General features: G+C 32.7%; 2 protein-coding genes across 2 annotated transcripts; both read left to right on the top strand.

Annotated features, from left to right (window-relative positions):
* Nucleotides 1-3025: 3025 nt before the first annotated feature.
* LOC127132176 (U-box domain-containing protein 9) lies at nt 3026-5680 on the top strand. Its single transcript, XM_051061068.1, has 2 exons — nt 3026-3584; nt 4418-5680. Exons 1-2 carry the CDS (start codon nt 3279-3281, stop codon nt 5492-5494), a joined length of 1383 nt encoding a protein of 460 aa, XP_050917025.1. The 5' UTR covers nt 3026-3278; the 3' UTR covers nt 5495-5680.
* A 2963-nt stretch (nt 5681-8643) lies between these two features.
* On the top strand, nt 8644-10206 carry LOC127129431 (uncharacterized). The gene is made up of 6 exons (XM_051058616.1): nt 8644-8877; nt 9008-9181; nt 9323-9410; nt 9513-9608; nt 9669-9970; nt 10078-10206. Exons 1-6 carry the CDS (start codon nt 8644-8646, stop codon nt 10204-10206), a joined length of 1023 nt encoding a protein of 340 aa, XP_050914573.1.
* Nucleotides 10207-11185: the final 979 nt, after the last annotated feature.

The following is an 11185-nucleotide window of genomic DNA, read 5'->3' as shown; positions in this document are numbered from 1 at the left end:
GTATAATGAGAGTGATGTGTTTATATAGGTTATAGGTTTGGATCAAATGGAGGTTCAGAGTTAGTTTTGTGAAGCTTGGAATTGGTTAAATACGGCTTGAAGTTAGTTGAAGTGGTTTGGAGTTAGCTTGGGACTGTTATGAGTAACTCCCAAATGTTGAGAAGTTTGGTGAATTAAAGTGTTAGGTGTTTGGTTCAATGCATGAATGATATGGTTGGTTGCTGCATAATTATGTAAAGGTTACAATATGTATTGATGCAGACATTGAGACTGGTTTGGAGTGCAAAGAAAACTGCATTACTGCTGAAAAATGCAGCATTTTGGCTCATTGTCCCAGGTTAGTCGATTAACCAATATATGGTAACCGGTTAACATCACGCAAAATGGTCTTTTTTGGCTACTGGAAGCAGGTTAATCGATTAACCAATATATGGTTACCGATTAACATCACGCCGAATGGTCTTTTTGGCTACTGGAAACAGGTTAATCGGTTAACCAAGATATGGTAATCGATTAACATCAAGTAAAAATGGTTTTTTCCTTTGTTTTGATACATGGGCTCATATGTGAGGCATAATGACTTGACTTTTTTTCTTGTGTGTGATTTTGCAGGATTGGTATGATCAAAGCTTGGTGTACTTGTTGATTTTGGCCTATTGAACATTTTGTACTGAAACAGCTGTTTGAACTACGTTTTGTACTTGAGTAAATTTGAACCAATCTTGAATCCGATTTCTTTAACTTGAATGAACATTTGTGTCATGAATCGAATAAATCAGAGACCGAGATAGCCCCTAGTAACCCCAATATCGAATGTCATGATGAAATCAATATGACTACCGACGTATACCACAGATTGGAGTCCCACATGACTTAATCCATAAGGAGCGAACCAACCAAAATTGTTATGTCGGTGCCACTTTAGTAAAACCTTTGAATTAATGATGTTTGTTTAAAAATACAATTGTAAATGAATGTGCTATGATGGATGGATATGCAAATGCAATGAGAAATAAGCCAGACAAAAAACTGCAAATTTGGGGGTACAACAATGTGGATTCGATCTTATTTTATTACTGCGACATTATCGATACTCTTGCCGAGAAGTCATCAATAACCGAAGGAATAGATCATTAATTTTTTTTAAAATAAAAAATAAAAAGAAAGGCATCATTTTTAAAGAAATGAAAATATAAACTGTTGTTGTTGAGAATCAAAACATGTCCTGAATTATTTTCCCCCTCAATTATAGTGTTAGCTAGGATTTTCGACAAGGGTTAAAATCTCAGTACAATTAGAAGACTCGGAACAAGTTGAGATCAACTAGATGTTTGTCAACATGTTATGATGCAAAAGTCGAAGTTTCAAGAGGAGAGGTACAAATGGGACTTAAGATTTTTCTGGAAAATATTTCTTCTAACATTTCGACGACATGATGGCTTGGGTTTTTCGATGACAATAAGGTGCGCCGATCAACAGTTATTTGGACAAAATGAATAACTACTTCTCAATCTTATCCCAAGGAACACATGGAGAATATTCAGAAGCAAGATACATGTAAGAATCTACGTCGTGAAGGCTGAAGAAACGAACGTTAGAAAATAGTTATTTTACACCTTTATAAATAAGAATTCTAGTGTTAGGATTCCCTGAGAAAATGTATGAATCTTGAAACACCATTTTCATTTCATTTTATGTTCTTTGCCGATTTACTTTCATCTTTCTTTTAATTGCATTGTTACTTTATATTTCTTTTACAATCTTTTAGCCTTTTTTAACATTGTCGAAATTACTTTTCATATTGTTTCTCTAGTCGAAATCCTTTTTCTTTTCTACACCAACTATAAATAAAAATAAATAAATTCATCTGAAATATTGCACGCGATCAATTAAGATACAAAAAAATATTTGACATTAGTATTTTTTTTATCATTTACTAAAACAGTTAAATAATAAGGATATTATTTTTTTTATCAAATATGTAATTTACATTAAATAATAAAGAGTATGATAAAAAATATTAATATTTTATTATAATCGTAAAATAACTTGTAATCTTAAAAAAATACAAAATTAATTTATAATTAATTTGAAAAATATGTAAAAATAAAAGAAATCAACATTTGCTTAGCCACATTTCATATTTCCATAAAAAATTCTTTAATGTTGAATGTATTGAGACACTTTTTTTTTCGATATAATATATTCATACATTTTAATTGATTGTATTATTTTTTTCCTATACAATTAAATATTATTTAATTTTGTATGTCATTTTATTTATGTAAATTAGTTTAATTATTAGTTTTATTTAATATTACAAATTCAAGTGATTATTTTCTTCTCCCATCTAATTAGCAAAAGAACTTATTGAGGATCAGCATATGTCTTATGTAAGGCAATCTAGTATTCTCTCTCTTTTTTTTCCCCTTAAATATAAATATTTATTTGATAAGAAAATTGTTCCTTTAATATAAGTTTATTTACAATTTATTAAATTACAATTTCTTTTCAAAAAACATTTAAGTAATATAATGAAATATCTTAAAATATAAAAATATAAATTTAATACATGTATATACAATATATTTAAATACATACTTTATACTTTATATAAAATATACACATTAATTACCATATAAAATTTTATTGATCATTAAAATTTAGAGCAACTAATTGGTGTATAAGCATTGTAAAACCTGATATTGAATTATATTCCTACTCATAATAAATACGAACGCATTTAATATGTTTATAACTATGTACTTAGTACTAAACCAATTCAATTAATTTGAACACGTTAATTAACTTACCAAACACAATTGTTTCACTTTTGTATTTTCCTTAAAATCGGTGGTTTGTTTGTTTGTTGCGTTGAACTTGATATGAGCGGTTGGAAGTCGAAACATCCAAAAACTGCTTCCCGTGACTTTGTACTCATTTACTCACCCTAACCATCTGAACCGAACCCGGTCGATACGAACCGGGTCGATACATTATATTAATATTTCTCACAACACTCTAGTTCTTCTCTTCACACCCTACGCTACATTTTATCTATCTGATATTGCAAACAGAGAGAGAAAAGAATGGAATAAAGAGTCAGAACGAAAAAGTGCTTAATAAGAAAAGCGCTTATTAAAAAAAGTGTTGTCTAGTGTGCAGCATCTGTCATAATTTACTTTTTATTTAATTCATTACCATTCACAGAGTCAAAAAGAAAGAAAAAAAAAGAAGCAACCGTTAATGAATGGTAGTAGTGGTGGCGAGTGAGGGCAATGCATTGTGTTTATGTGACGGTTATGGCGGCGAAAATAGAGGAAAAAACCGCATCGGAATTGAAGGAACGGTTATGGAAAATTGTGAAGACTATTGTTGACTCCGATGACTATACTTTGCAAAACGCCGATGATGCAATCGCTGCTCTTTCTTCTCTCAAGGATTTCAAGTCTCGTTCGAATTCGAATCCGAATGGAACGAACTCTTTTGACGATAAATTGGACCAATTTGCCCCTCCGACTGAATTTCGCTGCCCTATTTCTACTCAGTTGATGATCGATCCTGTTATCTTGTCCACCGGACAGGTCCAATTCCTTCATTTTTTTTCTATTTTTATTTATATTTAATTTCACCTAATTTTCTGTTATTATTATTGATATATAGGAGTATTAATTTATAGTTTTCCTTTATTTTTGTTAATTTTTGTTAATCCATTGATCTATACAACAGTAGCCATAACTGAGACCTAGGTTTTTCTAATCCATTTGATTAGTTTTGTATTTTGGTTTAGTTGGTTCAATTAAGATGAATGATTTGGAAATTGAGTTTTAATTTTATGTTCATTATTTGATTTAGAGCTTAGTTGAAGCCTGAATTGTATCCTGGTAGAAAAATGAGTATATGTGAATCACCGAGTACTAGAAACACAGACACTCGACACTGACATGTTTGATACCGATAATAATTTGAAAAAGTAAATAAATTTAACGTAATCATAAGTGTATGTGGTCTCTGTCTGTTTCAGACACCGAAAGAGACATCGGTGTTACAGAGATTTGTATTAGGTGGTAGATATAGATACTGTTTTTTTTACTGTATAGTAGACTAGTTATGTATCATGTTACTAGGGTCAAGTCGTTAAAGGACGAATTGGTTTGAAGAATCTGAATTGTTTCGGAGAATTCAAATTTGAATTCTGTTCGGAACAATTTTGATCAGACTTTATTTACTTTCAGACAGAATTAATTTCGAAGTCCTTCACATGGGAACTGGAGGGTTGTTGTTTATAAATAAATGTGATTATTGATTATGATTATTATATGTTTATGTATTTGAGGTGAGGGTTATGCTGGTGCCTTTATAATTTGATGTTTGTGTTGATGTTAATTTGTTCTGATTTATTGTTTTACTGTTGTAGACTTATGATCGGCCATTTATCCAGAGGTGGTTGAATGAAGGCAATAGAACATGCCCTCAAACCCAGCAAGTTCTATCTCACACAATTCTTACACCGAATTACTTGGTTCGTGACATGATTGCGCATTGGTGTAAGGAGCGTGGACTTGAGCTACCACAGCCTACTCGTGATACGGACGATGTTGTGACTGATGCTGACAGAGACCGTTTAAATGCGCTGCTTCATAAGTTGTCATTGTCTGTTGCTGATCAGAAAGCAGCTGCGAAAGAGCTTCGTTTGTTAACAAAGCGAACACCTTCGTTTCGAACCCTTTTTAAGGAGTCTGGTGATGTGATCACGCAGCTGCTTCGTCCGTTATCGCCAGGCGGTGCTTGTCCTCACCCTGATCTTCAAGAGGATTTGATCACAACTGTTTTGAATCTCTCAATTCTTGACGATAATAAGAAAGTTTTTGCAGAGGATCCAACTCTCATTAACCTGCTGATTGATGCCTTGAAATGGGGAACCATTTCAACGAAAAGCAATGCTGCTGCAGCTATTTTCACATTATCAGCTCTTGATTCCAACAAGTTCATTATCGGAAAATCTGGAGCTATCAAACATTTGCTTGGCCTTCTAGACGAGGGACATACATTTGCCATGAAAGATGCTGCGTCAGCCATATATAACCTATGTCTGGTGCACGATAATAAAGAGAGGACCGTGCGAGAAGGGGCGGTTAAGGTCATTTTGAACAAGATCATGAACCACATTCTAGTTGACGAGCTGTTGGCTATACTGGCACTCCTCTCCTGTCATCCTGATGCTGTTGAAGAAATGGGCAATCGCAACGCTGTTCCTTTCTTAATGAGGAATATAAGGGAAAGCACATCAGAAAGATGCAAGGAAAATTGCGTTGCAATTCTGTATACAATCTGTTATAGTCGTAGAACAAAGTTGAAGGAAATCAAAGAAGAAGAAAAGGCCAATGGCACACTGTCTATGCTAGCACAATGCGGAACTTCAAGAGCAAAAAGGAAGGCCAACAGTATTCTCGAGCGGCTCAACAGATCTCAATCCTTAACTCACACTGCTTAGTGAGTGCTCAGTGAGTGAGATTAAACCTCCAAAAATCAGAAAAGTCACTACTGTAAATGAATTTCTTGCTTTTTTGTTCTGTACAAATGGGAAAGATAAAAGTTCACATATTTCATGTACATTAACTGCATACCGTTCCTTCACATGCAATCAAGCATAAATGAATATGAGCTATATTACATTTCAGTGTCTGCTCTATTATTGATTGATTCCTTTTACAAAAAAGCTCTAGCCTTTACTATTTTTTCTGTTTTGCCATTTGTCTTTCTGCTCGTGATTGATGTTTATGATACCTAAGTTTGTAACTATTCATAATTTCTTTGTCCCTTAGCCAACCAATTTCAAGTGTTGACAAATTGGGTATTTGTATTTTGTTAATGGCGGTATTACATGTGGAGTTTGTTGTTGGTAACTCGGTATCATCAAGAAGATAGGGGGTGCCTAATTATAGTGTGAGACTGAGAGTTGTGTAGGGTCTCCCTTTCCTTTGTTTTCTTTCTTCTTAATGAGTGTCGGCACCTTAATCATTGTTCCTTTTTATCCAACTTTCACTATTTTATTTGTTAAAGGGCCAATTAGCCAAAGGGATATTGCATATATATATATGATTAGGATAATGATACTTTTACACCTTGTTAATTAGGGTTGTTAATGGTAGAGTCGAAAACCGAACCAAATAGGGTTTCAATTTATTCAGAACCGAAACAAACCAAAAGAATTGGTTTGATATATTGGTTATGAATTTATGAATTCTAAGTCGTACCACATGCTAGAAGACAATTTTTTCTAAATCGAATTAATTGTTACAATTATACTTTTTTTTAATTAAAAAATTTAAAATTGTTTTAAACATTTTTCCTTTTTAGTATTGGTTCGAATCCATTTCAGTTTCGGTTCAATTTATATTCCATTCTAGACTAACTAAACATAGTGATTCAATTATGTTAATTTTAAGTCCTATAGTTAATTATATGTATAAATATGGTTGATTTGGTTGATCCATTTTAAAAATTAGATTTGTTGCATAAGGTTGGTGAATACTATTAGTGGACTAAAACTAGGTGTTAATTTGAAATACGTTTCTTGCACATTACTCTTTTGATTAAGACCAAATTAATACTACGCGTATAGCAGTTTTGGCGAAATGAAAAGTAGTAATAATGAAATTGTCATGATGTAAATTTTGTGAAATTACGTGTGAAAGTTGAAAAGAAAACAAGTGTGGAAAAATGGGGTGGAGAATTTCCAACGTCGTTATCATAGAAACAAAAATAATGCAAAGCACTTGTCCTAAAAAGTGATTATTTAGTTCAAGCTATGTTAGCTTCCAAATGATTCCTTCACTTCATGGGGTCCACACAAAGTAAAACTATTTGCAGTGCACATAAGGATTAATGTTTCGATGGCTGAAGATAGAAACTCATGTAGGAATCTTTAGTAATGGAATGCACTATCACTTTGTGGCAACAGTCTAGGATATTATGATACTTTTGAATTTAATGCAATTTAATATATATGATATTAAATTGATAAAAAATAGTTTATTTAAACAAAATTTATTTACAATAATATATAAATATAAATAAATACCGTAATCAAATATTAGACCCTAAACTAGCTGCTGTCATTAAGAATTAAATTATAAATCAACTATTTATATTTATTTAACTTAAATATACATATCAATTGAGTTTTTCCATCATCTAAAAGATAATAAGTTCTGATCTAAAATAATCTTAATGACTTAAATTTATATGAAGATAAAAAGTCTAATAATTATTTCATTTAAGATTTTAATTTGGATTTTTTTTAGGTGAAATGAATTAGAGAAATTTTCAATTCTGTATGCTTAAATATTAAATATTAAACAATAATATTAATTTTTGTTCTAAAGGTGACACTTACAAATAAAAAGTTTAAGTTAAAAAAGTAATAAAACAATTAATTATAAATTTTAATCAAATTAATACACAATTAAAAAAAAATCTATATATATCTCTTAACTTATGACTTTAGAAAATCTATTAACTTTACTTAATATTAAAATGTATTACCGAAAAATCTTTTCAATAAACTCCTAAATTTTCGATGATAAATTAAAAAACTTGTAATATTAGTCCTCCATCTTTTGTATAGCCCTTTTTTCTTTTCTTTGTTTCTGTTAGGCGGTGGTCCTTACAAAACCAATGAATTGACAAGCAAAGAGGGGAGGATGTACAATGAATCAACAATCACCAATCAACGTGCAACACTTCACAAAACAAAGGGCCCTCCAAATGGACAAGGTTTTTTTTAGCTTTTCTTCCTTGTGCTCGGTCACAAATCCAAATTTTTATTTTAGTATTGACAAAATTTTATTGTATATTGGATTATGGGATATTTATTTATTTGTGTTGTTTTTTTTATATTGGTGTACAAATACTCAGGATGGATAAGTGTCGTTTTGAGTTGGAAGAGGATTATAAAGCTCTATTTGATTTTTTTATTGTTTTATCATTGTTTAGTTAGGAATATTGCTTTGATATATAACATCGGGGAATAGATCGCTTAATTGCTTTGAGTTAATGTTTGAATTTGTTAATTTTGTTGAGTACTTCTTTTGAAGAGATAATTGAAGTTTATGTTAATTATTTTGAAATCCGCTGCGAGTTTTGGAATTAATTGGAAAGTATGTATGTTATGTTTGAGTAGCATTCTAAAATGTTGATTTTATTCTTTAAGTATGAATCAGGTTTTTTATTCGTGTTACATAGTGGTATCCGAGTTTGGTTGGTCCATTCGACCATGTTTTGTGATGTTATATGTTCCATAGTATGCGACATGTGTGTATAAACAATGTCGATGCAATGTTTCTTGTAATGGTTGTTTACTATAAATTCAAAAAAATGGCTGGAAGAAATAATTCCGCAATGGCTGATGCTTTGGAAGTTATGGATCATGTGATGGGTCAGGCAAATCAGACACTACGAAATTAGAATGGGATGGCAAATGAGTTCTCTGGGCTGAGTAAGTTTCAGATGAACAATTTACCGAATTTTAAGGGGAGGTACGACCCGAAAGGCCCTTAGGTTTGGTTGCAAGAGATTGAGAAGATCTTCAGGGTGATGGCTTGCACCGACGCGTAGAAGGTTCTGTTTGATACTCATATGATGGCCGAGGAAGCAGAGTATTTGTGGGAAAATACAGGTCAAAGGCTTCAAGCTACTGGTACTGCAATCACTTGGGAAAATTTCAAAATTGAGTTCCTTGAGAAGTACTTTCCTGCTGATGTCTGTAACAAGAAGGACATCGAGTTCCTTGAGCTGAAGCAAGGAAACACGACAATTGTTGATCATGCTACAAAGTTTAAGGAGTTATCTAGATTTTTCCCATATCACAATGGGGTAGGAGCTAAGGGTTCCAAGTGTATCATGTTTGAAAGTGGCTTGCGTCTAGAGATCAAACAATTCATCATGTGTTAGGAGATTCGTCAGTTCTCTGTGCGGGTTAATAAATGTAAAATCTACGATGAAGATAGTCGTGCTAGATATGCTCATTATAAGACTATTAATGAGAAGAAAAGTAAATCAAAATCATGGAAAACCTTATGAGGCTCCAACTGATAAAGGGAAGTGGAAGGCTTCAGATGGGAAAGAGACAAGTGAGGGAGGCATTATTGCTTCTATAAGATATTTTAGTGGTGGATGGGTGGGTCATTGTGCTAATGAATGCAAGAGTTATTGTGAGAAATGTTTCAAGTGTGGAAAGTTAGGACATTATATTGTTGATTGTAAGAGCAATGTTTTGACTTGCTTCAACTGTGGAGAAACAATTTACATTAATAATTAGTGCCAGAAACCAAAGGAAGTTCATTGCGGAGGGAAAGTTTTTGCCTTGAGTGGAGCAGAGATTACTAGATTTGATAACTTGATTCGAGGTACGTGATTTATTAATGGTGTTTCCCTGATTGCTATAATTGACACGGGTGTGACACATTCGTTTATATCACTTGATTGTGCTAGAAAGTTGAATCTTGAAGTGTCTTATATGGTTGGAAGTATGGTCATTGATACCCCAACTAATGGTTCGGTGACTACTTCGTGGATTTGCTTGAATTTCACTTTGACTATTTATGGTAAGGTATTTGGTATTGACTTAGTATGCTTACCATTAAGTTAACTTGATATTATCCTAGGAGTGAAATGGTTGGAGTTCAATCGTGCTCATGTCAACTATTTCGACAAGTTCGTATTATTTCTAGAGTTTGAAGAAGGTGAAGATTTGATGTTTATGTCTGCTAATAAAATGGAGGAGTTCTTGAAGAATGATGCTCAGGTGTTTATAACGTTCTCTTCTTTGAAGGTTGAAACAAAAGTTGTGCTTGGTGATCTACTAGTTGTGTGTGAATTTCCAGAGGTGTTTCCTGATGATATTAACGATTTGCCACCAGAGCACAAGTTTGTGTTCTCAATAGACTTAGTACCTGGTACTAGTCATGTATGAATGGAACCTTATAGAATGTCTGCTTCAGAGTTGAGTGAGTTGAAGAAACAATCAGAGGGTCTGCTTTAGAAGAAGTTTGTTCGACCTAGTGTTTCGTTTAGGTAGCACCAATGTTGTTGGTTAAAAAGAGAGATGGTATCATGAGATTGTGTGTTGATTATCGAAAACTGAATAAGATTACTATCAAGAATAAGTATCCTCTTCCGAGAATTGATTATCTGATGGATTAGTTAGTTAGTGCTTGCGTGTTCAATAAGATTGATTTAAGATCAAATTATCATCAGATTCGTGTGAAGGCATAAGATATTCTGAAGATTGCGTTTATAATTTGATATGGTCACTACGAGTATTCAGTGATGTCGTTGGGTGTGTCTAATTTTCCAGATGTATTCTTGGAGTATATGAATAGGATCTTCCATCCGTACTTGAATCAATTTGTGGTTGTGTTCATCGACAATATTTTAGTGTATTCCAAGACATATGAAGATCATGTAGAACATCTGAGAGTTGTGCTACAGACTTTTCAAGATAAGAAGTTGCATGTGAAGTTGTTCAAGTGTGAGTTCTGGTTGAAAGTAGTGATTTTTCTTGGTCATGTAATTCCTAGTGGTGTTATATGAGTTGATCCGTCCAAGGTTGACGTCGTGTTGTAGTGGGAGACTGCTAAGTCTATTATTGAGATTAGAAATTTTCTAGGTTTGCCTGGTTATTATAGATGGCTTATAGAAGGATTTTCGAAGTTAGTTATGAGTGAAACTTTTCGTTAGATGTATTTTGTATGATATAAAAAATAGGATACTTTAGCATTTATGTATATTGGACGGTATCCTCTGAGTCTTAATGTGCATCTTAGCATTAGGAGGCATAAAAACATTTTGAAATGAGTTAGAAAAGGTTTCATGCATTAAAAATAAGTTTTTATGAATTTGTTTCTTCTATGTGTCAACACATGACCTATACAGGTCGACACATGACTTATACATGCGACACATACGAGTTACATGTCGACACATGTAAGTCATTTTTAAAGCCTGTAACTTATGTTTGATGTGCCGACTATATGTGTCGACAAATGACCTATATAGGTCGACACATGCATCAAATAGGTTGACAAATGACTTACATAGGTCGACACATGCATTGAAAATATTAAAAGTTTGCATACTTTTCTAATCCTTTTGCATTCCTTTTGCCTCCAACTTGCAAACA

This window comes from Lathyrus oleraceus, chromosome 3, assembly GCF_024323335.1.
Source record: "Lathyrus oleraceus cultivar Zhongwan6 chromosome 3, CAAS_Psat_ZW6_1.0, whole genome shotgun sequence".
NCBI lineage: Eukaryota > Viridiplantae > Streptophyta > Magnoliopsida > Fabales > Fabaceae > Lathyrus > Lathyrus oleraceus.
The sequence above is the reverse complement of the archived record's forward strand: the minus strand, read 5'-3'. Positions and strand labels throughout refer to the sequence as shown.